The 24625-nt window shown below is 52.4% G+C and overlaps 9 protein-coding genes across 9 annotated transcripts; 1 reads left to right on the top strand and 8 right to left on the bottom strand.

Annotated features, from left to right (window-relative positions):
• Positions 1-3027: 3027 nt before the first annotated feature.
• Positions 3028-3741, bottom strand: PV08_06871 (uncharacterized protein; the record flags this gene model as incomplete). Its single annotated transcript, XM_016381204.1, has 1 exon — positions 3028-3741. The coding sequence occupies one exon, from the start codon at positions 3739-3741 to the stop codon at positions 3028-3030; it is 714 nt and encodes a 237-aa protein (XP_016234306.1).
• An 839-nt stretch (positions 3742-4580) lies between these two features.
• PV08_06870 (uncharacterized protein) lies at positions 4581-5732 on the bottom strand (the record flags this gene model as incomplete). Its single annotated transcript, XM_016381203.1, has 1 exon — positions 4581-5732. The coding sequence occupies one exon, from the start codon at positions 5730-5732 to the stop codon at positions 4581-4583; it is 1152 nt and encodes a 383-aa protein (XP_016234305.1).
• Positions 5733-6362: 630 nt separating this feature from the next.
• Positions 6363-7299, bottom strand: PV08_06869 (uncharacterized protein; the record flags this gene model as incomplete). The annotated part of the gene is made up of 2 exons (XM_016381202.1): positions 6363-6384; positions 6449-7299. The coding sequence occupies 2 exons, from the start codon at positions 7297-7299 to the stop codon at positions 6363-6365; spliced, it is 873 nt and encodes a 290-aa protein (XP_016234304.1).
• Positions 7300-8957: 1658 nt separating this feature from the next.
• On the bottom strand, positions 8958-9545 carry PV08_06868 (uncharacterized protein; the record flags this gene model as incomplete). Its single annotated transcript, XM_016381201.1, has 1 exon — positions 8958-9545. The coding sequence occupies one exon, from the start codon at positions 9543-9545 to the stop codon at positions 8958-8960; it is 588 nt and encodes a 195-aa protein (XP_016234303.1).
• Positions 9546-11938: 2393 nt separating this feature from the next.
• Positions 11939-13632, bottom strand: PV08_06867 (uncharacterized protein; the record flags this gene model as incomplete). Its single annotated transcript, XM_016381200.1, has 3 exons — positions 11939-12015; positions 12079-12402; positions 12462-13632. The coding sequence occupies 3 exons, from the start codon at positions 13630-13632 to the stop codon at positions 11939-11941; spliced, it is 1572 nt and encodes a 523-aa protein (XP_016234302.1).
• A 396-nt stretch (positions 13633-14028) lies between these two features.
• Positions 14029-14853, bottom strand: PV08_06866 (uncharacterized protein; the record flags this gene model as incomplete). Its single annotated transcript, XM_016381199.1, has 2 exons — positions 14029-14640; positions 14695-14853. 2 exons carry the CDS (start codon positions 14851-14853, stop codon positions 14029-14031), a joined length of 771 nt encoding a protein of 256 aa, XP_016234301.1.
• A 1322-nt stretch (positions 14854-16175) lies between these two features.
• PV08_06865 (uncharacterized protein) lies at positions 16176-16754 on the top strand (the record flags this gene model as incomplete). Its single annotated transcript, XM_016381198.1, has 1 exon — positions 16176-16754. One exon carries the CDS (start codon positions 16176-16178, stop codon positions 16752-16754), a length of 579 nt encoding a protein of 192 aa, XP_016234300.1.
• Positions 16755-17969: 1215 nt separating this feature from the next.
• Positions 17970-19654, bottom strand: PV08_06864 (uncharacterized protein; the record flags this gene model as incomplete). Its single annotated transcript, XM_016381197.1, has 2 exons — positions 17970-19589; positions 19649-19654. The coding sequence occupies 2 exons, from the start codon at positions 19652-19654 to the stop codon at positions 17970-17972; spliced, it is 1626 nt and encodes a 541-aa protein (XP_016234299.1).
• A 782-nt stretch (positions 19655-20436) lies between these two features.
• On the bottom strand, positions 20437-21954 carry PV08_06863 (uncharacterized protein; the record flags this gene model as incomplete). The annotated part of the gene is made up of 2 exons (XM_016381196.1): positions 20437-20989; positions 21047-21954. 2 exons carry the CDS (start codon positions 21952-21954, stop codon positions 20437-20439), a joined length of 1461 nt encoding a protein of 486 aa, XP_016234298.1.
• Positions 21955-24625: the final 2671 nt, after the last annotated feature.

Here is a 24625-nt window from a genome sequence, read left to right as displayed (position 1 = left end):
CCAACTCTGGAAGCCGTGACACCGCTCTCGTCCAAGTGGTCCATTTTGTTCAGACCTTGGCGTAGCATGTGAACTCTGGAAGAAGTTAGGTTCAGGGCCATTGTGACAAAAGGGTCGGAACAAAAACACCAAATAAAAAGGGCAGCGGGGTGTACTCACTGGAAACCACATCTCCTTTCTTAACCCACTCTCTCAACTTCCCTTCCAACCGTTCCTGGGTGCCTCTGGTCGCTCTTTCGGCGCGAAATGTTTCCTCGGCGCATTTTTGGACTTCTTGTTCGCGAGGTCTTGTGAAAATCTTGATTTCTGGCGGCGTCTCGCAATGGAGAAGAATGTTGTAACCCCCGGTAGCGATATGCACGAGGCCCTCCCCAACACTCTTCACCAAGAGGAACTCCAAGGCGTCTTGACACACGAGTGACAATTGTTGGTCGGATGCCGATATGCCAGTAGATGTCGAGCTCCTGTGAATCACAGTGTTCTTAGAGAGGTCCCTGGTTGGCATAGTCGGGCCGTCACAGTTGCAGCATGATTTGCTTGTCGAGGCGTTGGTGGTACCGCACAACACACAGATATTGGGGTGCGCTGGCGCTATTTTTTGCTGTAGATGCGTTCGAGGAGATTTGTGCGATTGATGAACAGGAGGGAGATGTCCGTGGCAGAGGGATACTCGGTGCTGCTGGCGAATAGGGTTAGAGATGGAGAGAGCGTCAGGCGACGACCTTTTATCCTGCGTGGACACGTATTTAGCACTGCCTTCCGAGACAACGGTGGCCTGTGAAGAGAGACTCTCTGGCCCCTGTTTGATTCACTATGTTTGCCACCTTCTGCAAGGACAAAGTAGACAAGCAGCATAATACCCGGCAGCAAACCCATGGCTGGCGAAGAAGAAAGCCCCCGTAGAAGTATTACACAAGGCACGAGGTAAAGGAACAGAAGGGAGAAGGCAGAAGGGACAAGCAATTGCATGATTGCTCCGAGACAAACACAGCCAAGATGTCTTGAAGGAAAAGATTGCTGCCGGGCTGGGGACCCAAACCCGAACTTTGAGCCTCTGACAATCAAACGAGAACAAAGCAACACACCGATTGACCGGCCGGACATTGTATCGGTTGTGTCCGAGGTCGCACGAAATTATCCACGGTCTAGGTCTTCGCCGCCGAAAATGAAAGAGTGCTAGCAATCTGGCAGGCTTTGCCATCCGTGCGAGACAATCTCAGGGAATCGCGAGGCGATGATTCTGGAAAAAAAAAAACGAAACCGATTCGTGAGAATGAACTCACCCGACGGAGTTGCATCCCATTGGCTCACATCCCGTACAATCGTAGGTCATCCATGCGGATCTTTCCTTCGAAAACGGTGAGGACAATGTGTGAAGGCGAAGAGTTGAGCAACAAACTGCATCAAAAGCCCCGTGTTCTGGCGGCTCATGTCAATGGTCAGTCCCGGGTCAGGCTCGGCACACGCGCGCACACAAACCCCCCATGGAACGTTGGTTTGCGAGGACCTCAGATACCAGACAAGTACCCAGACTCGATGGACTTCGGACCAGGAGCGAAGTCAAAGTCGGGCTCACCTTGAAAGGGTCGGTCAACTGGAGCCGTGACAACCCTTGACTTGGCGATCAGGCTCCGACAATATAGTAGAGACTCGTACAATTCGAGTAGTTTGAACCGCGGGGGGGTGTTTTTTTTGTGGCCACAGGTTCATCAGTTTCGTTCGGTCCCAGAGCCTAGGTGGCCTTTGTTACCCGTCGTACGCAGAGACTGAGACGATGGGACCTCGGAAGGAACACATCATGACCAGATCAGCTCAAACAAGTCCACTCTTCCTACCTTATATACGTTCTGTTGGGACGAAATGGACAAATATGCTCCGTCCGAATGTGGGAGTGGCTAGTGGCACGCATGGGAGAGTCTCGCGCGCGGACACCGGTCCAAGTCCCTCGCCAGAGGTATCTTCCTGCCACCATCAGTACCAGTATCAGGACGTACGCATCGGGCGGGTGTGATAGTTGTCGCTGTATGTTGATCCGCTTTTGACTTGCGGGTTGTCGTTCATGCCGCGATTGCTCTTGGAGAGGGTGATGGAACAGCATGTCTGTGGAGGGTACTCTGTACGTCGGACCCCATATAGTTGTAGGATGCCATGGGCAATGTCGATGAAACAAAGCCATGGAAGACCGCACACGAACTACTCTGGAGAAAGGATGAAATGGTAAGACGCAGGACTGTAGTATGAACAGGCGTCGAGGCCGAGACCCGCGCTAACTATGTTGATGTTGTACAGTACGTACAATAGGTCGCTAACTTAACTGAGTTAGTTAGTTAGTGCTTTGGCGGGCGCCCGCCGGGGGGCCCTCGAGAAAGGGGGGGAGGCTTGGCGCGAGCCGAACCTTGAAAACCACCAGACAACTTCGAAATGTGTGTAAAGTAGGTACCTACATGGAGTACAACATGTACAGAACGCCAACCAAAAGTACCTGTAGCCAAAGTTTTAGCCCATGCTGCTTCAGGTACAGTAGGGTGAGCGTTGTAACGCATACCTGGGTTGTTAAAGCACACACATGCCCAGGTCCTCTTCCTTCCTATATGTAATCTAGGGCCTTTCAGGGCTATCCACCACCACCACCATCATCAGCCCTCACGTCTTGAGCACGGTCGAATAGAATCCAGGGCTCTATTGCACAAGAACGGGTGGTGGCTGTCTTTGCGGTGTTATCTGTCGAAATATTGTCTCAGCCTAACTAGGGTGGTTTTGCCTACTACCGTAGTAGTTACGTAGAGTACCGAGCGTGTGCGTATTAACGTGACCAGGTAAACAAGTGCCTGGTGCTTCTCTTCACGACCGAGAGCCGCCACATTACTGTAAGTAGTTTATGTGGACACAGGAGCTCGAGGAGGGGGGCTGTACAAGAACTTCGTCTCCTTGGTAGGGCCGTTATCTGTAATTATCCATTTTTTCTTCTTTCTCTTCTTCTCGGCCTGTCGTAAAGGTGACCTCACCTCTTCTTGATGTATACGTATATTAAAAACAACACCCGGGCCCCTTCCAGTTCAAAGGCACCGCTGCATGGCCGAAGCGCTCCATCTTCATCAACCTGGAGTACAACGCCTCTGCGTTTTCCTTGTTCCCCTGGGCGACGATCAACATGCTCCTCCTGAGGTGTGGCATGTCCTCGATGGCCTCCTGGACACATTGGACCAACCACTTCCCAAGTCCCTGGCCGCGCCATTCCGACGAGACGTAGACGTCGGTGAGGTAAAAGAAGGTGACGCCGTCGGTGATTCCTCGAGCGAATCCAATCAGCGGTGATGCCGCTGATGATGGTGATGAGGAAGAGGAAGAGCTTCCACTGGAACCACCACCAACATGAGACGGTGCCGTCGTGAGTCGCTGACGCCGACGCTGATGTTGACGTACCCTCTCGGCGATTTCATGGAGTGGTGTACTCGCCGGGTCTGGAGGTGCGGTACCGTCACTGGCTGACGATGGTGATACGGGAGGCGACGGCGGCGACGGCGTGGGCGGATACAAACCAAAACACAACGACCTGTCGACCATGGTCCGCATGTCTGCCTCGGGGAGGGATTTGGCCCAGTACATGTCCTCTGAGTCGAAGGCGCGTTGGAGCGTGGGGATGTCGATGAGAGACGGGTCCGTCGAGATCAAAAACCCATCCCGAGTCCACGTCCTGTGTCGGGGTTTGGTGTGAGGTGTGGCGGTGGATGATAGAGACATGTCGTCGTATTCTATGTGTGTCGGTCCGTCTGTCTGTCCCGGGATTGGGTGGGGGGGGGGCGCCTCGAAACCAGTTCCTTCGAGTTTTTGAAAAAAAACAAAAAAAAAAACACCTCTCTTTATAGGTATGTGTCTGAGGTAAGTAACTCGCTCATCGGTCATAAACCACGGTCACATACGGGCGCGAGCGCGAGTACCTCTTTGTCATTTATGACTCTTTTCTCCCTTCTTACCTTTCCTGTACGAGTAAAAAAGAGCCGTTTAAAAGTTAGTATTGGCAGCTATTATCAGTATTTCCACCAACCAAAAAACTTTGGGGGGGTCCAATATGAAAGGCAAGATACGAATACGAGAGAACCACACACGACACTACACTACACTACGCTGTCCACGCTGGACTGGATGTCGTCCGTCACCACTTTGTCTGTCGTCGTGTTCCTCGTCCCAAATGAGTCTACTGCGAGTCCAGGGCACACTCCTTCACTAATACTGACGGTAGCCGCCGTTACCATTCAACAATGGGGCATATCATCGGGTGATAACAGTATCGCACGGTAGTTCTGACTCAAGGTATGGAGATTTGATCTCTTCAGGACTGTAGTACTACATTTCTCACCAGCTGTAGTAAACATTCATCTTGCTACATAAACAAACAAACAGACGGCCCGACAATTATGGTTGTTGCGTCGTGCGGTGTGGTGATGGTGAGGGTACTGGTACAGGTATATTAATATTAATTAGACAACACCACCACCTATACCGGTTAGGTTCATGCCCACCAGAATCATCATTTTCATAAACGCTCAGACGCAATCAGAAATTGAAAATGGAAAACCAATTCACAGCTCCAACTCTGGCAACGGCAATGACAATGGCACAAACTTCTTCCCAGCAGGACCAAAATACTTTGCAAAGAGACCCACCAGGTCGTCGTCGACCAACTGCATGTGGTCTCCCTCCAGACCGATAAAGTCCAATCCACCCTTCTCGTCCAGCTTCTTCAACCCGATCCAGTCCTCCTTGTAGATGGGTCTGTCCCTCAACTCGGTCACGGCGTTGCTCGTCAAATTGACCTCGGCGAACCACCCTGTCTCCTTGGGGATGACCGTCCGGTCGCCGTTGAACAGGATCATGACAAACTTTTCCAGCGCGGCCAGGTTCTCCGCGTACGTGGCGTTCTTCTCCTCGCGCTCATTGTTGATGTCGGCAAGAAAGTTGGAGTGCTCGAGATAGTTCTCGTAGTCGTTCGTGTCGCGGTAGTACTGCGCCGGCACGAGCCGGGACTGCACGAAGTCCGACCACACCGTGCCGCTCTTCAGGAGCGAGTTGGCGATGTGGCACATCCAGTCCCCGGAGCTGGCGCATTTCTGGAACTCGGCGATGCCGTTGTGCTGGCTGCCGAACGTGAGGAGTGACCTCACCTTGGGGGCCCAGCCGCCGCAGCGCTCGACGTATCCTCTCAAGAACTGACCTCCCTGGCTGAATCCGATCGCGTCGATCGCGGGCGCCGTCGCCAGGATCTTGTCTCCGGCCAGCGCGTGGCAGACGAAGTCGAGCTCTTCGGTGACGTTGCCGAAAAACGACGCTTGTCGGTCTTCCGAACCTGCCGCGCCCGTGGCGGAAATGAGGTATGTGTACGTCCCGGGATGGACCTGTTCAACCAGGGTGGCGATCTCTTTCAGTCCCTCTGCGTCTGCCGAATCGCCCAGGCCGTGCCAGATCACCACGGGCAGAGGAGTGTCGTCGGTTTCTTCGCCAACAGGCTTCGCAGGAAATGCGCCAAATTGTGGACCGACTCTGGTGAGTGTAACAACTTGTGTCTTGGGAGACTCTTTGGCGACTTCCGGGGTGATGGCGAGTTGAGGAGAGAGTGGGATCTTGTTATCGTCGGGCAGGACTTGCAGGAAGTCCTCGGCTGTTGATGGTGGCCAAGCGAAGGACAAGGCTGCAGCGGGGAGAGCCAGAAGGGTGGTTATCGACTGGAGCTGCATGATTGTAATCGCGAGCAGTATGCAGTGCGCACACGGCAGGTTATAGAGATGTGTCGTCTGCGGTCCCCAGGTCCAAGAGGGTAAGATGAATGTATAGCATGTGGGAGGTTGAGGTTAAAATGTAGTGGCTGCGGAGGACATCGTAGCCAGCCCGGGATTTGCATCGGGATGGAGCTCGAGAAAACCCATTTGTCTGACAAAAGAGATTCTCTCGATGTCAGTGGGAAATTCACGTGTCGGTCGGGGTAGTACTTCAAATGTGACCGTCTGACTGATGCCTATTCTTTTTCCTGCTGACTGCACCCACGGCGGCTGGTGACACACCGCACTGTCGTCTCAGTGGAGGTATGGCATGCGAGTCAGTGCGAGGTATTACTTCCTAGGTACTTATACTCGTGGCCTCAAGAAAGACGAGGCTGCATAGTACTCTTGAATACCACTATCAGCAAATCATATACTACAGAATGTACTCAATCCCTCCAACTGCAACAGTAAATGCTAGAATTCAACCACTGCGCCTTGAAGCTTCCCTAGTCATGACCAACAGCCTAGTATATACCGCGGGAGTCTTGAGACGTGTTTCATTTCGATCTTCATCACACGTTATAATCATTGCGAGCAGACACCTAATCACGTCTGAACAGTTGCACGACTATGAAGACCAGTTAGCATGGCAGTCCGTCACTCGAGGGGTCATGTCTTCCCGTCTGACTTACCAGTAAATGCATCTTACATTGGTTTCTGGGGAGTTCGCCACCCACTGATCAAAGCAATCAACGTGAGCAGAGTTTCGACAAGTCGCACAGCGCCAACTGTCACTGCTTCGATTCATCGTTTGCAGGCAGATGCCACATTCATTCGCAGACGTGGAATTTCCTGCTGGGGCAGTAGGAGACAAATTTCGGACTGGTGGTGATGGAGACACTGATCGTCTCCGTCGATGTGTGCGTACTGAGTCTTGTGTGGATGTTCTCGAGGATCGACTTGGACGAGAAGTGGATGATCTTGGGCTGGGCACGGGCTCGTCCTCGTCGGTGTCGCCATCGTCGTCACTGTCACTTTCAGAGGCATCGTCGTCACTTTCACTTTCGGAATGATCGTCATCGCTTTCGGTTTCTGAATCATCGTCGTCACTTTCAGAGGCCAGCCTTCGCAGATAGGGGGAGTCGCGATCAGCGCCGGTGGCTTCATAATGCTCATCCAACAGCTCTTCAATAGCCGTGAGGACCCTTCTCGACCTCCTTGTGCTGAGGCGGTCGGAAAGTTCAGCGAGCAAGTCTTTGGTTCGACATGAGTCGAGCACTTCTGTGGTGCTCAATTCGCGACGTCTCCCACCAGTGCTAGTGCTGCGTTGAGAACCTCTCCCGTGGTGAGAGTTTTGATTTCTTCTGGTCTCGATAGGAGCTTGTTCTAGGATGTCTTTCCATGCCTCGGCTTTTTCCGCGGCTTGATACTGATGCCATCTTTTGCAGTGTAGGAGGCCGGCGACTTTTTCCAACTCTCCGATCAAACGGTTTGGAGAGCGCCCATCGCTCATTTTGCGGACGATATCTTCTAGTCCAGCCATGGCTGCAGAACGTGAACTTTGAGCCACTTGGTTGCCACATGTAGGTTTGCGTTGGCCATACCCGATGCAGGTTGCCTGTTCAAGAGGGTCTCTGATGCCCAGTTGTCGGCAGAGGCTGGAGGTAGTGATCATGATGGGAAAAAGACTGAGTGTATCACCAGTGAGAATGGAAATAATCAAGACGGGTGTCTGCCGATGCTGGAATACGAGAGTTCTTTGATGGCAGAACAGAGCTGAACCTTTTTTATATTTGTACCAGCGTCCAACATCAACCTGGTGTTCTGCAGCTGCAATGACGCCAACCGTACTGAGGGTGGTCCGAAGCGCCAAATCTGCAGAGGCCAGGCATACACAGCCACGGGGGCTTGTGACCTGGCGTTCATTGTGCTTGGTTGCTTATCAGCGGATGATCGGCTCCTGTGTATGCAAGCTCCGCCACATTGCGACGCGACTCCTATAGGGCAGCTGGCCATTTCAAGGTCCTTTTGCAGCTTAAGCGGCCTCTCATGCTGTGGCTTCGACGGAAGTAAGCCTTGTTCAGTTAGAAGAAGCATGTAGGTGCATCGCAGCCAGACGAAGGGGCATCCTCATCCGTTCTGCCGCGATAGGCTTGTGGCTTGGCCCAACACCCACTATCGGGGGCGATCACAGAGGTCTTTGCAGTAGTTGGACCATGGCATGTGCTCAATGAGAACCATTTTCTATTCTTCAGACGTAGTGCGTATGAGGAAAGCGATAGTTCCGAACGAACGATGCAGGCTTCCCAGAAAGGGAGTGTATAGTCAGCTGTATGAAGAACCAGACACTTGAAGTGCAAGTGCAACAACCGAAGTAGACCAACGAAGTAGACCGTAGGACACCCCGTGGATCTCTGCATGGCCTGCGGATTGTTTGGTGAGGGATGAGCGGCTTCGGGTACCTTCGACAGCTAGCCAAGCACATTCGAGCTCACCCCAACCTCATCCTGGCCAAAGTAGTGTGGTGCATCCACTCTACCAGAGCCCTGGCCGGCGGCTGTGGTACAGATTGCGCAACTCACTAATTCTCCTAGTCCTCGCTCTCGGGAGGGTCGTTGCCGCCAGGTGCTGTGAACATGAGACATTGAGCGTCTGAACCGTCGTTTCTCACCGACACATCTTGACGCAGGGAGGGCGGCCAAAAAAAGCCCTGCTCGCTCACCCACTTCTAATGGCTCAAAATCCCTCACTGTACGGATACAGCAGAGCCTGCAACATCGCACGGCAAGCAGAAGTGTAGACGATAAAGATAGCAAAGGATGATGCGCAAGGATCGCCAGGCGAAAGGACACAAAGCAGCGCTACCCCGGGTCTTGGCAGGCACAATTCGCTTGGCCTCGTCATCAGAAGCTGGAGGGACATATTACAAGGCAGCCCAACGTGCCTTGCGAAACTTGAGCAGGGGAAAATCCAGAGGAATATGTAACATGAGCAAATTGACAAAAGATTGTAGCATGATTACTACATTATTTTAATATAGGTATTAGTGTAGCGCGAGGGTGCCGGTGCAATTCTACAGTGACGCATCAGGAATGCCACTAACGCCAGCCGTAGGGATATCGCATCTAAACACAACAGCCTGCCTTTTTAGTTCTTGAACGCCTCGTATCTCATGAACGTCGTCGAGCCAGGGCCAAACCCTTATCCGAACAAGCCCAGCCCGTCTTCCTCGGCCACCAATACGCGTGCCTTCTTCAGATCTTGCGTCCATTTTCTGGTGACATGTAGCCACATCTGCCGTTCATCTGACCGTTTTTCATCAACGTAAGCTTCAAGGGTCGGCTTAGTCTGCCACTCTTCCCATGGTCTGCCGTCCCGAACCAACATCTCACCAGTCAGATGCGGAAACTCAGCCCTGGCCTGGGCAATGGCCTCTCTGTCCGCCTTCATACGCACATTCTCAAGTTGACAAGGTGGACAGGGGTGATCTTGATGAGGCAGGTGTGTCGGGAGACCCATATAGTGAGGTGGCGGATAGTGGCCTGATGATGCGCAAGAGAAAGAGAAGCTCTTGAACGAAGATGAGTTTGTTCGAGAAAACATTCGTCCAAAGGCAGCGCACTCGGCCGGCTGACGGGCAACGCCAGGAAGAGGAGCCATGACCTTGGAGCTGGTCCTCGATATGGGTGAACTTGGCGGAGAAGGCCCTGATGAATTGGAATCTAAGCTTCCAAGAGTCGAGGAGCAACCATCCCGGGGAGATGCCGGTGGAACCGACCTGGCGGACATCTTGTTTTGGCAGTTGTAGCATTTGTATGGCTGTTGCGGCAGCTTGAGGCCAGTCGTCTTCAGTATTGGACAGGGTCCGACGTTGCACACCTCGAGCCCCATGAGAATGCCATGTCCACAGCAGAACCGTAGAATGTGTGCCTTGCACATTGTGTAACGAATACCGGCGCGTCACCGTATCAGAGTAGTCGTCGAGTGGAGAGTGGAGAGCCAAGTAGAGAGAGGGTGTCCTCCTGGTGCTGTACCTATAGAGACATTCCTAGCAGAGCAGTATGCGCCATTCGGTAAGCTCGTTTGTAGCAGCGGTTTCTTCAGCAGCAAAGCGGAGTGTTCATGTGTCGACGCACAGAGGACCTCCGTGTCGTGTCCAGCACCAGAACGTATACGAAGAGATCAGAGTTTTGGAAGTTTGCGTCGTTACGGAGAGCGTGAGAAGGAGAGGCTCGAGGGCGGGAGGTGAGGCTACGCTGCCATGGAGAATATCGATCGAGGAGAGTTGTGCGATTGATGAACAGGAAGGATATGTCCGTGGCAGAGGGATACCTGGTGCTGTTGGCGAAAAGGGCAACTCGGGGGTATCCTGGCCTTCAACCGTTGAGAGCGAGATTGAGTCGAGCGAAGGGAACCAGCCAGAGGCAATGTTTATGCATAAGAACGAACGGCTCGAGCGGGTGGAAAACTGGGTCGAGGGGAGCGGCGAGGTTTTAGGTGCGGCTACTAATGGTGGAAAGCATGGTAGGTTTCAGAGGTCGCAACAGGAAAAAGAATGCATTGTTCGATCTTAGCCCCGAACACTAGAAAACAGGATAGCGAACGACGGGATGGAAAGGCAGAGCAGCAACACGGTCGAGAGAAGGAGAGACCGATCATGACGAGTATTTTCGAACCCGATGCATGCAGGGACAAGAAGCGAGAAATTCTACGAGTACGAGGGTGGGATGCGCGAGGGAGGAGAGAGGGAGGGGCAGCGACGAGGGTGGGATTTGCGCAGGACAGACACCTCGCTTGCCGCGTCCCTCGTCATCCTCTCTCACTCCTCTCGCCGTCTCTCCCCCCAAACTAATAAGTTAATTTTGCGCATGGAGCATGGACTCCCACTTCCTGAGCTAGGCTTCGTTGAGGCGCCCGCGCATCTCCAGCGAACTGTGGTTCATCGGGATGGCGACTGTCAACCCAAACCTTAGACGCTGCCCTGCCCATCCGCCTCTCTTCATGTCCACTCCTGGTTCATAAACAATCGACACGCTTTTGTTTGTCTCCTGGGGAACTGTCACTATGGCCAATATAATACACACCCTCTCACCACTGCGACCTCGAGCTGATTGACGAAATCAAGCCCCTGCAGATGTCGTACTTGCACTAGGCTGTACACCCCGAAGTCCGCAAGTCCCACTCCTGTGCCTTGAAATTGCAACATCGAGGGACCGGTGGTCACGACTTCATCGCGGGTGAAAGGATTTCCTTGCAGCTCATGCAAGCCTTCGGAGGGGACAGTACACGCTGAGATCCGATCACACTCTTACTGCAACAGGTGGAAGTCAGCAACCATCTTCCCACGCGGCCAATAATATATCGACAGGTAAATAACCACACGCTGCTGGAAGGGACTGACTCTGCTCCTCAGATTACTGCTCGTATCTCCAAAGAACGAGTAGAATCTTCCATCGTCCGCCGCGTGTTCTCGGACTCTACCGGAGTAAGCGAGGCCGAGCTGTCATCCATCCCTGCTACGGTTTATTCCACCAGTGCCATGCATGGGCACATGTTTCCCCAGAAATGCCATGCCCGACATCCCACGAATGCTGAATCAGAGTTGACATAATTGGTGAGGTCACGTCTGCATCCCTCGTCAGGCCACCGTCGAATGCGAGGAGTAGTAGCCGAAGAGCATCGGATGACGAGGGTTTGGCAGACCAGGAGCAAGATGGCTGTGCTGATACCCAACTCTGCGATCACTCGTATCTCCATGGCAGTCGCTGATCTCCAAAATTGAATGAACTGCCAAAAGCCCTCGAGTGGGGGTGTATGTATGGACGACAGTACTTGCCCTTTGCAAGGGCTGTCTTCAATTGGCCCCCATCAAAGAAGCGACGCCACCACGTGAAGAGATAACTACCCGGTACGCTATAAGTAGAGTTCGGCGAAGCTTCCGTGCTACTCCGTCCACCCCAAGTGTATAGTACAATAGGCCACCACTCATGACGTCCGGATCAAAGGGACTCGCTTGAGAATGAAGACAAACGAACGGCGACCATAAGGAGAGGTCATAACTCTATGACTTGGAAATGAGAGAGACGCCCTTAAAGAATGACAACAGACAAGGACGGCCGAAATTCATCTATTGTGAGTACTAATAAGCAAAACTACCGATTCTCCACCATAATCATAAGACTCTAGTCCGTGTTGTAGTACATTTCAATGCTCTTGATCAAGAGAATGTTGTCGCTAGACGGAGGTCCGACTGACCAACCTATATTATCATATCAAGACGATTAGTTGGCGGTAATAACTCTAGACATGGTAAACTACTCACCTTTATTCCCGTTGGCCCAGTTGTTCCAGACCCAAGGTCCTGACTCGCTTGGGACATTGGTCGTGAACTTCTTCTGTAACTTGCCGTCAAGATAGAATGCGGTATAGTCCGAGGTCCAATCGATTCGGTATTCGTGGACCGCTGTTGTACAGTCTAAAGGCGAAGTTCCAGTGGCCTGAGTCTCCGGTTCGTCTTCCGGGTCCACAGCCTGATTGGTATAGTGCATAGGAATTCGTTTACCGGGTCCATTGTTTGAGAGAGATGACGGATCTGTTAAATATTCAATGTCGATCTCCTGAGTATCGGACCGATAAAAGAAAAACCCTATACGTGTTGTCAGTCAGCGTACCTTCGCCGGGTCCCAAGAGATTAAAGCTGCTAACCATGACAAGTCCCCGGCACTTTGCTGAGTATAGCTCTTGTCCGAACACTACCATGTAAAATATTCTCTTTCACGGTTGTGACTTCAGCGCTGCTCAGCGCCCAACCATTGTGTTTGTTGGGCCTTTGATGTCCCGGCACAGTCAACGCTAGCATTCCATCCATGATATGTACATTTGCAGGGTCGAATTTGGGGTTGTACGGAACTTCAGGAGATGGGCCACTCCCCCTCTGGTGATTGCTATAGTTGCTGATCTGGAGTCCGTCTGGGAAACCATTGCCGAAAGTAAACGATGCCCGATTGTCAAAGATGCCTGCTTCAGGGACAAGCCATTGGTTACCGACTTGCACAACATTTGAAGTCTGGATTGGAGCCGAAGTGTTAGTAGTAGCCACGGACTTTGTGCTTGAGGAGGACGATGTCCTTGATGAGGATGCTGTGCCTGGGATTGTTGGTGAAAACGATGCTCTGTCGGGGACACTGGTACTTCGGGACGCGGACGTAGGCGAAACACCAGAAGCTGGGGACGCACTTGGTGAACTCAACGGATAGGGCGAGATAGTAGTGGTGGGATATACAACGACTGATGTTGATGAGGTGTTTGTGATGGATGGGGCTGAAGGGGTCGTGGTGAGTGGAGCTGGAGATTGGGTAGATCTTGGAAAGCTTGAAATGCCCGGAACGGTAGAATATCCAAAAGGAGGTGGTGGGTAGAACAAGTACGACCAAGGGGGACCGACTATGTAACCTTTCCGCACTTCCCGGGGCTCTCCAGGCTCGATTCCTGGACCATCGCGCTCTGAAAGACGGTTAGCCGAGGTCACCACCGCGAGGTTTCCAATGTGGTCACAACTAAACGCGTTGACGGCGATGAGATTCGAGAGGACCAGAATCATGAATGCCAATGGTGCTAGGTGTAGAGAGGAAAGGATGTTTATTGCTTTGATATATGTCGATATAGTAGATATCGGCACGGTTTCTTCTGTGCGAGGACAATAGGTTGATCGAGTGCTGGTTTCAGATATGAATGATAGGCTGGGAGAATAGATGCCGTCCTTACCGACATCTGGGAGTGGTACTGGCAGTGGCGGCGGTTGTTGTAGATCCTCGCCGGTGGTTGGTTCTCGAAAGCAGCCGCCGCAGAGCTCTTTGATGCGCTCTCTGAAGGGCATTGCGAAGGTATGGCGGTTACGGTGACGGTGACGGCGATGATGAGGATGAGGGTAATGTGAAAAGAGTATCTCCTGCGCAAAGTTAGCATCTGTCATGTCGGCGAGCTCAACAAGACGCCTAACAATGCTCTAGGGCGCGGCTTGCCGCGTTCGTTCACCCTCTACCCTCTCTGGGGTGAATGTCGTGTTGGAGGGTTCCGCAGCGTAATGGATGCGTCGTAAGGGTATGGTTGAGGATAGGATTGGGCCAGGGAGGAGTTTGAGGTATTAGTAGCAGAGACACAGATTGAAGTTCCTGCTGTCTTGCGTAATGACTGCGCTGGCAAATCTTTGGTTCTGCCCGCCACTGGCCAGCAGTCGCAATGCGTCAAACGTCTGAGATGCCAGACCAAATCCTCACACCTGCCATTTCACCTCGTAGCCAAATACTGTTCTCCGCAGGGCCTCGTCACCGGGGTCGTTCTCGAACATAACCCTCTCCATGGTGTGCTCCAAGATCTTATTGACCACGAATCCATCCTTACGCGCAATCTCAAAGAAATCCAAATCTTTCTCCAGAAGCCAGGGGCGATAGGGAGTGAAGAACACCAGAGCCACCGAGTCACGGCCGTATCTCAAGCACTCACGCAGAGTTACCAACAGTTTCTTATGCTCCGAGTGGTTGAAGAGGATATCGGCGAGGATCAGGACATCGAAACCACCACGGTCACGCTCCAAGTGAAATTTGAGTGATTCAGCAGAGCTCCCCCAGAGGAAACCTTGTGCTGTGATGCGCGACTTGTCAGCGAGGACTGAACAGTGCTCGATGTTGTACTGCAAATTATCAATCAAATCTTGATCTGGGTAATCTGTCACAACAACTTTCTCAGCCCCTAGAATGGCCGACACCAGACTTGGAAGTCCTGCTCCAGCACCCAATTCTAAGAACGTCTTCCCCTGAACCATGGAACTCGAGTTGTCTTCCAGATACCGGGCAACTACCTGACCGGCGTTCCATAGCAGATGACCCTTGAATGGAGTTAGCCACGCACAGACTGTCACATACTAGCAAAGTTATCACACCCAAAGCGGACTATGTCCTACGAGTCGGAGGTTGATGACCTGCCCAGTCTTCAATGTGTATGTAGTGAAGGTGGCAGGCTTTTCCGGTTGATAAAAATCCTCTGGCTCCTGGAAGATGTCTAGAGAGGCAGCATCATCCTCTCCTTCACTCTGCGACATGATCAGATTTAGGCACACGGGGGGACTTGGAGAAGAAGGCCCTTTGTATCACCAGCTCGAAGTCGACTGCGCATCTCACGGAGGCCAGCACAAGTCGCAGCATCGAGACGTGTTGGAAACAAAGAACAGCCTTGGCGTGTACGAGTCACGTGATGGATGAAATGCGACGAGCGTCGTATATACGAATACGAGTACAGTAAGTAACATACTCGCACAGTGTCTGCAGACCGAGATGGGACGTCGAATAAGTGCTCCATGCCAGGCTAGTGGGCTGACCAGAGCACAGGGCTCTTTGTCTAAGCAGATCGCTTGTCCCTGAAACGGGCACCTTGGACGTTCTCGTACCTCGGCGCGGGATTCTGGGAGCTGCAATCTCAGGCGTCGAAGCTGTGGTACTGTAACGTCATATACTGCCTGAGTTATCAGACCATCCTCGCTATGAGCTCGGGGTACCTCACCCCGAGGCAGAAACTGCACGCAGAACAAAGTACCTTGTACCTTGTACCGGGAAATTATCGGCGTTGTCATGCCTTTGTTTCCGCATCTGCCCGGGAGCGTCTTCGGCTTCAACTTCTGCTCCTCCAACTGCCGCGAATTTCCCACTAGAGCCGCAGCGCAGTCTTTGTCGCCTCTGGGAAAAAAGTGCTCGTACTACTGACTACAACACATTCTTCAGCCGTGGACTGATTATCTACGCCATTGTCTTTGCTTTCCCTTTTAACCGTCCGTCCTTCAAGCACTGACTCTCTCCCTCCCAGAGTCACCATTGTCCATTGCTCCCGACAGACATCGGCCAACCACAGCCGGCCCCGCACGTTCTCTCCAGGCGTCAGAACATCCCATCTTCGGCCTCCCCCACGAAATCTTCCATCGGTTCATATCGGCCACCCAGCAATAATCCCACCTCTTCCCCGACAGCCTTTCAATCGCTTGCTTTTGTGGCAGCGTAGACGATACGTGCCTCGGCCATTACCCCCAGTTCCTCCAGAGTCTTGCCAGCAGCACCACTTGGAGAACCGTCCAGGTTTTGACTTCTCTCCTCAAAGACAAGCCTGTCATCCCTCCCACCCCCCCGGCAGTTTCTTTTCTTCCTCCGTATCGCCTGCGCCCCTACACAAGACTCTCGCTCAGACTCGGGTAGAGGATTCCGTGGCCGTTTCTTCGCCGCTGCTGCCTACAACCCGTTCTATCAGCCTTCGCTCTCTAGCCGCGCGCTCGCTCTGACAGAAGATTGCCCGGGTCGAGAAAGGAAAGCCGCCTGCTCAGCGGCTGGGTCTGAAACAATCCAATTCCGAGCGGACGAACCAAACTACACGTGCAAAATGAGCAACTATCCAAGAAGAAGCGCGCGGATATCACATCTCCAAGAGCAACATAGAAACAATCTTCCATCGCCTTCATTTGCACGCGGATTCTCGCAATCTTCAAGCACATCGACAAGTTCGCACCCAAGTCCTGTCAGTGACGGCCTTCAAGCTGCGGAACCGCAGCACCCACACCTATCTCAGCCTCAGCACCAAATGCAGTCGCTCTTCATGCCCCTCCATCAACAACAGCAGCAACCGCACGCACATGCTCCTTTACCTTCGCCATCGACGGCAGAGTTGGAGCCCTTTTTCAGTCGATCGCATTCGCAGTCAAATCCATACGCTTCCCAGCAATCCCACCTCAGCTTTCAGGCTCAGCAACGACAACAATCGTACCAGGTACCGTCGGAGCAGACGGAGCAGCATCAGATGCATCCTCAGCTACATCCACACACCAATTCCATGTCACAGGAGCACCCCATTCATGGACAAGCGCTGAACCCAGGTCAATTGCCGCCGGACTTTCTTGCCGAGGCAGCCAAACGCGCCCAAATTGCCTGTCTCATGAGAGACCTTGGTGACGTCTCGCTCTAGACAGCAGCTGTGGGAACTCATGCACCACCATTCACGATATAACGACCATACACACTAATCGCTTACATACATACACTTTGTTGTTCGCAATTGGCGTCCTCAATCGGGCCATAATTGGAAATACGACAGAAGCCCTTGAGAACTCTGAGAAACAATGGCATCCTCAAGAGTAGATTCTAACTCATGACTTGAGAACCAGGAGACGCCCTTTCGGAATTACAACAAACAAGGATGACCGACATACATTGTCCTTTCCTCGGAGAGGGTATTCTTATCTCAGCTCATATTCATCTCATTCCAGCTTGTGACGACCTTTTTCACCTACTTATTCGGACTCGATTTCACCTTTCTTGCTTACTAGTTATACCCTCCCCACTCCGGTTTATCCGATAAACATGTCAGTATGTCCACTGCTTGGAAAGAAACAACAATTCAAAGCTTGTCCTTGGATCACCCCGTCCTTTCAAACGGATACACAACAATCGGGCACCCTGTCTCTTTTCTTTTTCTTATTTTTGGAGTGTTTCCTTGGGGTATTCATCATTGAGAATGTTTTGGAAAAATCGGCGCATTATCACTTTCTTGATCGAACTGAGAACTGGTTAGCGAGGGCTCCCAGACGATGCATTGCTTGGTGACCATGGAGTATGGCGACGAGTCAGAATATTCATTGGGGGGAGTTATGCTTGTTGGACTTTTCCCTAATAAGGAAGAGCCAAGTTGGGAGGTGAATACTACTTTTTCTCCTCCAAGACAAATTGTTTCGCTTTTTCTTGCTCTCTTGGACCAAAGTGGAATCGGAGTTGGGAATTGGATTTGAAAATCAATCGAACCCGAGGACGATTAGAAGGTTTTGAATCTGCGCAACGCAAAGTGGCATAATGGCACGAGAATAGGACCTGTCCTGAGGTATAGCGCCTATATCTCGATCTTGAATGTAGCGAGGCATTAGCGAATTGAAATCAGAATTTCCCAGTAAGAACAGAAAGAAAAGAGAGCAGGAAAGTGGATAGGTCGTCTTCATTTATCATAATTCTCAAGGGCGTCCCCCTGATCCCCCCAAGTTCATGAGTTGTGACCTCTTCTTGGGGTCGCCGTTGTATGTCGTAATTCTCAAGGGTGTCCCACCCCCGACACCCCCCCCCCCCCACAAGTCGTGTTGATCTATGAGAGACAAGAGAGTCAAGCAGCCTTGAGGTCGATCTATCGTCGTCGTCAACCATCATCGTTCCATTCGTGCTCGAGAAACTCAATGAAACCTTTGACGACGCCCATTCGGCCCTTGACGTACCCCTGTCCGTGGGCAATCCCGCCGCGCTGCATCTGGGTATACTTGCGTCGCAGGCGTTGAAGCACGGGCTGGGACAAGGCCACGCTGGACGGGACGTAGATTGTCGTTTCGTAGGACGTTCCTTCGCCGGCCTTTTCCTTGTCCCCCGAGGAGCCCTCCGAGACAGATTCCGAACCCGAGCCCGAGGTCACGGAGGATCCCACGAGGCGGTCAGCGGCACCGGCGCCAGAAGAAGCAGAAGCAGTAGCAGTGGTGGCCGGAATCACCAGGTTCACCGTACCGCAGCAGTCCGCGTCCGCGACGCCGTCTTCCCTCGCGCGCACGAGAAGGTGCCTGACGACGTCCATGGTCGCATTCTCGAGGACCTGCAGAGCGTCGGAACCCGTTGCCCTGGGAAGTACGGTCGCGGCGTGCCGTCTCACTTCTTCTTGCTTCGGGACCGCTTCGGGAGCGGTGTGCTGCGAGAGCTGCGAGAGCGCCTTCTTGCTCGTGGGCTTTGCGGGAGGAGGGAAGATGGCCGTCCAGATGTCGTGGCTGGGCGGCGCGGTGTCTGCGGAAGGAACCGTGAAGAGAGGTGTGTCCCAGCGCGAAAACGGCGAGGGTGGTTCGTACCGCATCGTCAACGAAGTCAGGGTTGACGATGAATACGGCTGTGAGGACGTCGGGGGAGGCGGGACGATCGTCGTACTTGGTGGCGGAGGACGAGGAGAAGAGTTGTTCGGCTCCAGAGAATTTGTCGTCGTCGTCGTCGTGGCGCCGTTCGTGGTCGTCTGGATTTGCGATCCGCGGTTATGATCCGAGGTCTTGCTTATATACAGGCTCTTGAGAGTCATGGTGTCGTCGACTTGTGGTCGCCGTCGCGGTCGTCGTGCGCCTTCATCATCATCATCGTCGTCGTCGTCGTCGTCGTCAAGCCCACCACCGTCCATACTTGATGACCTCGACCGACTTGCCTTCTCGACGACCCTGTCGCCGTATATTGCAGTGTGACTCTCGGGTACGAGATCGCCCATGACGGTCTCGCCCTGTCGACCGCTTCTTGATGGCCCCTGGGGGGTGTTGTTCTTCTCATCATGCCCAGGTTCGTCCTTGCCCTCGTCGTCTCGGCCCCAGACCCTCAGGCGTTTTCTGTTCCACTTCTTGCAATCATCCTCCTGCGCGGCGACGTGGACCACGCAGCACCGTGTACCCGCCGCTTTCGCCTCGCACCACAGTTGATATCTGTACCCCTTGATGTAATTCAATCCATCTGCAATGACGATGTTGTCCCGCGACACCGCTCTCTTGATCGCCGAGAACTCTGCCGCCCGCGCTGTCTTCTCTTGGGCGGCACTGTTGTATATTTGATCTCTCAAAGGCTCTGTGGATTTGTTGTCTTCTTGGTTGTCGAGAGGGGTGTCTGCGGAAGCGTGGTGAGAAGAAACAATCTGTACGGTCCTCTTTGCAGATGCTGGGTCTGAGGCAATATAATTCTCGAGGTCGGCTGCGATCTGGCGGGCTCGATGAGTCTTGCCTGAGCAAGGGAGGCCAGTAATGATGATGAGCTATGATCATGGTGAGTGACTGTTTGTCTTGGATGACGGAGAATCGTTCGTCAACTTACGGGCATGCTCTACTGGATCTCGAGATGTCTGCGATCTTTCGAGGAGAGAAAAAGAGTTGGAGACATTTAAATCGCCTACAAAAATTATCTCCAAAGCTTCTCGCGGGGCAGAGCGACTCGAGGTATCTATCAATCAGGGAACGAGTTCACAGGCATCCTTCAGAGGCACTCGAGTCAGCTTTGACAAGACATCCCATATTCTCGCAATGGCATACAAAGTACCCTCATGCCCTACCTACTACAATCTCTAAGCTACTGATGGAATCCGAAACATGAGCCTTCGAGGCTGATTACATCTAAGCATTTTTATAACACACACACCGACCAAATGATAGCTTCCTCCTACTCGTCGCCAACTCGACGAGTAAAACCGGTCGTTCTTCTTTACCCATATCCTCCATGTGGTTTGGTCCGGAATAATACAATGTCCCCGAGTTCCTTGGGTGGTAATCTGGCTTTTTCCAAGGAAACGATCCAGGGGCACCCTGACCCGGAGGGCGTGTCCTATCCAGGGGAAAAAAAACAAGTATTCGAGTGACTGGTACACACGCAGCACTGATTGTGATTCCAAGTCGATTAGATACAGTAGTCAGCATGACCCCCATATACACGGCACTGAGACGAGTTCGTTTGCATGTCGAAGAGCTGAATTGTTCAGCAGGCGAGCTAGGTCCACCCTCGGCGCTGATCCGAGTGGTTGCAGTGGCAGAACAGTAGAAAAGGTCATCCAGGTCCGTTGACGGGTAAAGATAGATTCAGAGATTGACTAAAACAACAAAACAAAACATTCATCCGGGATAAGCCTTGGATCGCGAAGGCAAGCACTGAGACGCATCGGGAATCGTGGTGGAGTACTGGACCTTTCCCAGACTCATCATCTTGGGATCCTGAAGTTGAGCAGAATACATGACGGGCGCATTGTAACGTGCCTGGTTGACACGGCCATATCGGGAGCTAATGGCGGCACCTGCCATAGCTTGAGCCTTGGAATAAGCCGAAGAGGCAGATCGCTTCATTGCGGCCGATGTGGGTGTTCCTTGGGTCTTTCTCCTCTTGGTTTGTTCGGTGGTGCGGTCCTTGGTAGTCTCCTTTTCTTCATAATCATGAACACGCCTCATGTGGTCTCGCTGGTTCCAGCGGCGAGGAAAGCCATTCCCTTCTCTGGATCTGTCGCAGTCCAAGAATTTACACAAGAAGGGATTGAATCCGTGGTTGTGGAGCCCATGGGCTTCCCGTTCATGCCTGAAGAGGCAGGCGTTGGAGGAAAACCTGGCATCCTCGCATTCTGGCTTGTCCGTGAACCGGCATCTGTAGGGCCTTAAATGGGAATCCAAGTATTTGCTGCACATTTTAGAGTCAGAAAAGTCACTATCGTGTCGATGCTTTGAGATGACTTACTTGTAGATGCACTTTTGCTTCGTTGGCTTGTGGGATTTGCATTGGTGCTCCTTGACCATGGGACAACGGAAATATCCATCTTCGTCCGGCTTTGCATCATACAGGGGATTGTTCCTGACCTTGGCTTTGTCTCCGGATGGATCCTCATGGGAAAAGCGGGTGTCCGTGGAAGAACTTCCGGAATCACTTGTGGTGCCATCACGTTCCAGGGCAGACCGGATTGGCCTTGGTTGGATCACTATACGCTTTGGAATACTACGTAGAAGTGGGTTAGCAAGTCGAAGGGCCATTGTCACGGAGTGAGCTGACCTATAGGCGGTGGGTTTGGACGTAGCAGAAGCCCGGTAGAGAGAAGAATCCTCGTTCGCCTGATATGGATCTTCCAAGAATCCCTGAGTGGATACATAATGTTGGTGGAATAGTTCCTGGTGGACTTGCTCCTCAGGTGGTGGTGTGAGAGGACCATTTGCCAGCGGCATCTCCGTGGGATAAGAGTTGTTCAGCATTCCGGGACTATACGATGACAGATCCGATGGCACATATCCATGGTTCATGATATCCTGGGATTGAATTTGTCCTGGGTATTGCGACGACGAGACGAGATTCATATCCACGAAATTGTTGCCTGACAGCGCATCTTCTGTCAAGAATTCATCATATGCTGGGTCGGCATCATACCCGCTGAGGCTGGAAGTCACGGAGAGGGGATAAGAAGTCTCCGGAGCAGTCACAGAGGGGTAACTCATTGCTGAAGTCGACGAAATCATAAAATCATCACTGTCAAGGTACCCGGAGGGTAGCACTGCATCATGTTGTCCTGGATAGCGATGGCGCGTTGACGCGCATGTTGAAGCCAGCGTGAAGTTTGGATTGATAAAATCATCCACGGAAGCAGAAGTGAAAGCCATGGGTTCCTGATATGATACTCCGGAGTTCCTGGGTATCCGGCTTGAGGATCCTTGGTTTGAGGACAGGTGAGTTGGGGATTGTCTGTTCCCTGAGTGCATTTCTTCCAAGGCCTTTGGTAGGAAAAAAATCTGTCGACACGGGGAAAGTCAGTACGCGGAGAACTACACGAAGCAAGTTTTGCTGCGTTGAATAGGAAGGTGGGCAAAGAAATGAGTGACGGATATAGTTCCAGCCAGAGATTCGAGCATCGTAGGTGGTATCGAGCTTCCAGTCGCATCCGGGAGGAAGGGGGCTATATCCTGTGGTTGGTGCTAACACAGAGCGGTTGCGGCCAGGTAAAACAATGCTGTACTGAGGATTGGAACTGTCCGGACCTTCAACAGCGAGCTTCAAAACAGGGTTCCAAGTCGACCATGGTTAGCCGATACGAGTCGTCGCGATGTTGTTGAGATGCGCACGTGTTGCGAAAGGAAAGCCTGATGGCCATGACAAAGAACTCCATGGGATGGTCGCCGATGGGCTGTACTCCTGGACATTTCCTGGATAACAAACGAGGTTCCTGGGCACTGGATTAGAAGCTTGGAGCTTCGACTTCATTTCTGGGGCCTTGTTGAGCACAGTCGTCAATAGGTTCTTCCTTTGTGATGCATTACAGTTGTCCTGAGTCCGGCTGAGAGTCTCCTGTTACAGCTTGCCGACAAACATCATGTGAGAACAGGAGGCAGCTGGAGGTAGAGTCCTGGGAGATTTCCTGGGATGATCCTGGGATAGTCCTGGGATAGTCCTGGGATAAATTTGCCTGGGTTCCATATGGATTGTGCCACAAGGGCTTCCCTGGGATAATCGGCCACAAGTGTTGAATGTATGCATCATTTCAGTTGCTGAGGACAGCCCCCATCGTACAATGGAGGCCATCAACTCAGTGAGCAGAACGCACCGTGATTGCTCTTGACGAGCTGGTGGATGTTCTGTTGGCCACAGAAGTATACTCTGAAAGCCGGTTGGGGGAATCCTCTGGGTTGCGGATATGAAAAACAAGACAAAAAGGAGAATGTAGTACCTCAAACGCTAAATCCCTGGGTTGTGTTGATGTTGTCGTCTGTCGGCTGAAATGAGAAAGAGCAAGCTCCGGATCTAGTCTCCTGGGATATGGTTTCGATGAAGAAAAGAAATCAAAACAGGGGCCTGGGATTTAGATATGTCCGGATCCTTGTGGATTGTCCTGGGATAACAATAATCCTGGATATAAAGTGTGGTGGCCTTGTGTTGTCGATGAGGTGTTGAGAAAGTTTGGGCGAGAGAAAAAAGGTTGTCGAGATCACACTGGTGACGAGGTGCTCTTCACGTCTGTTTGCAAGAAGAAGTATGAGGAGGAATATTGGATTGATGGAGGGTGCTGGTAAGGGGGATGGGTGATGAGATGATTTAAAGGAGAGGAGGGAGGTGAGCGGGAAAGGCGGTGGGAAGGATCAGAGGGAAGTGGGCTGAGTTTGCTCGAAAAAGCGGGCTCAACCAGCGCGGATGCGAGACAACAAGTTGGCACATTTGCATCGAGTCCACCCAAGCCTCTCATTTCTCTCAGTCACACTGCAGGTGGTAGAGAGGAAACAGGATCAGATGCTCAAAACCACGCAGTTTGCCCCATCTGCGTGCAGCAACCGGCTGCAGAGAAGCGACTGGGATATCGCAGTCTCTTACCTATCAGTGCGTCACGGCCCCAAAAGGCCCGCCCCGAAAAGGCCGCCAACACATCTAGCTTCGACCTAGGCTTCCTGGGCGACAACGAGTCAGCGTCATTGTCACATCGGTCCACCACAGTCTCATACGTTGCTGCTACCATTCTGTGACTAGGGTGGACGACAACATACCAGGTTATGATCAACAGGAGGTAACCATTCGTCTGGTGCTGACTTGGTCGTCCACGCTTCGCTTGCACCAGCTGCACCTTCGCTGCATGGCCAACCACTTAAATTGCTGTGACGGTGGTGAAAGCACGCATGCTGCATTTTGGCAATGATTGACGTGGCAGCTTCTCGTCGCTCGATTATGCTCCTCGTGACCCATCCTCGGTTCGTGTCGCGCATCGACTGATGGCCTCACATTAAACGGGCGTCGGCACACGCTGTCAGCATCGCGCAACGGACGCTCACACTCGCAGCGCGGCGGAAAGTACTTTGCAAGTATGGATGTGCGAGCTGTGCTGTGCATATTGGCACAACATAGCCTCAGCCGCAGGAGTCTGGCAGGCTAGCCAGAAGAAGGCAACCATCAAGTTCAACTCTCCAATACTGTACAGTAGGCTGTAGCTGACGTCGCTCATGCAAGTGGTACGCCAACAATTCGGCATTGAGACAAAGGACATGGTTTGTACTACCGTCGGCGGCGCGCTTGTCAGGGCCGTCTAGAGTCTCTCATCAAACATCAAGGCACCAGTCATTCCACAACGTGCGTGAATTGAGGTGTCAGAGCTCGAAGATCTGGCGCTCTGTCGCCATTCGGCGTTTTCGGCTGTCATTCTCATCCGTCATAGCCTATGGAACAATTTGATAAGCCGGAGAAGTACATAGGATGTATTATGTATAGCAACGCCGGGTAGTTTAAGTCGTGCGCGTGGCACCATGGTTCGAAAGATAGAGAGATTGTGGGTGCCTAGGTGCCAACTGGCGAATG

The sequence above is a fragment of the Exophiala spinifera genome (genome assembly GCF_000836115.1).
Source record: "Exophiala spinifera strain CBS 89968 unplaced genomic scaffold supercont1.5, whole genome shotgun sequence".
In the NCBI taxonomy this organism is placed as follows: Eukaryota; Fungi; Ascomycota; class Eurotiomycetes; order Chaetothyriales; family Herpotrichiellaceae; genus Exophiala; species Exophiala spinifera.
This window is presented reverse-complemented; position numbering and strand designations above follow the sequence as displayed.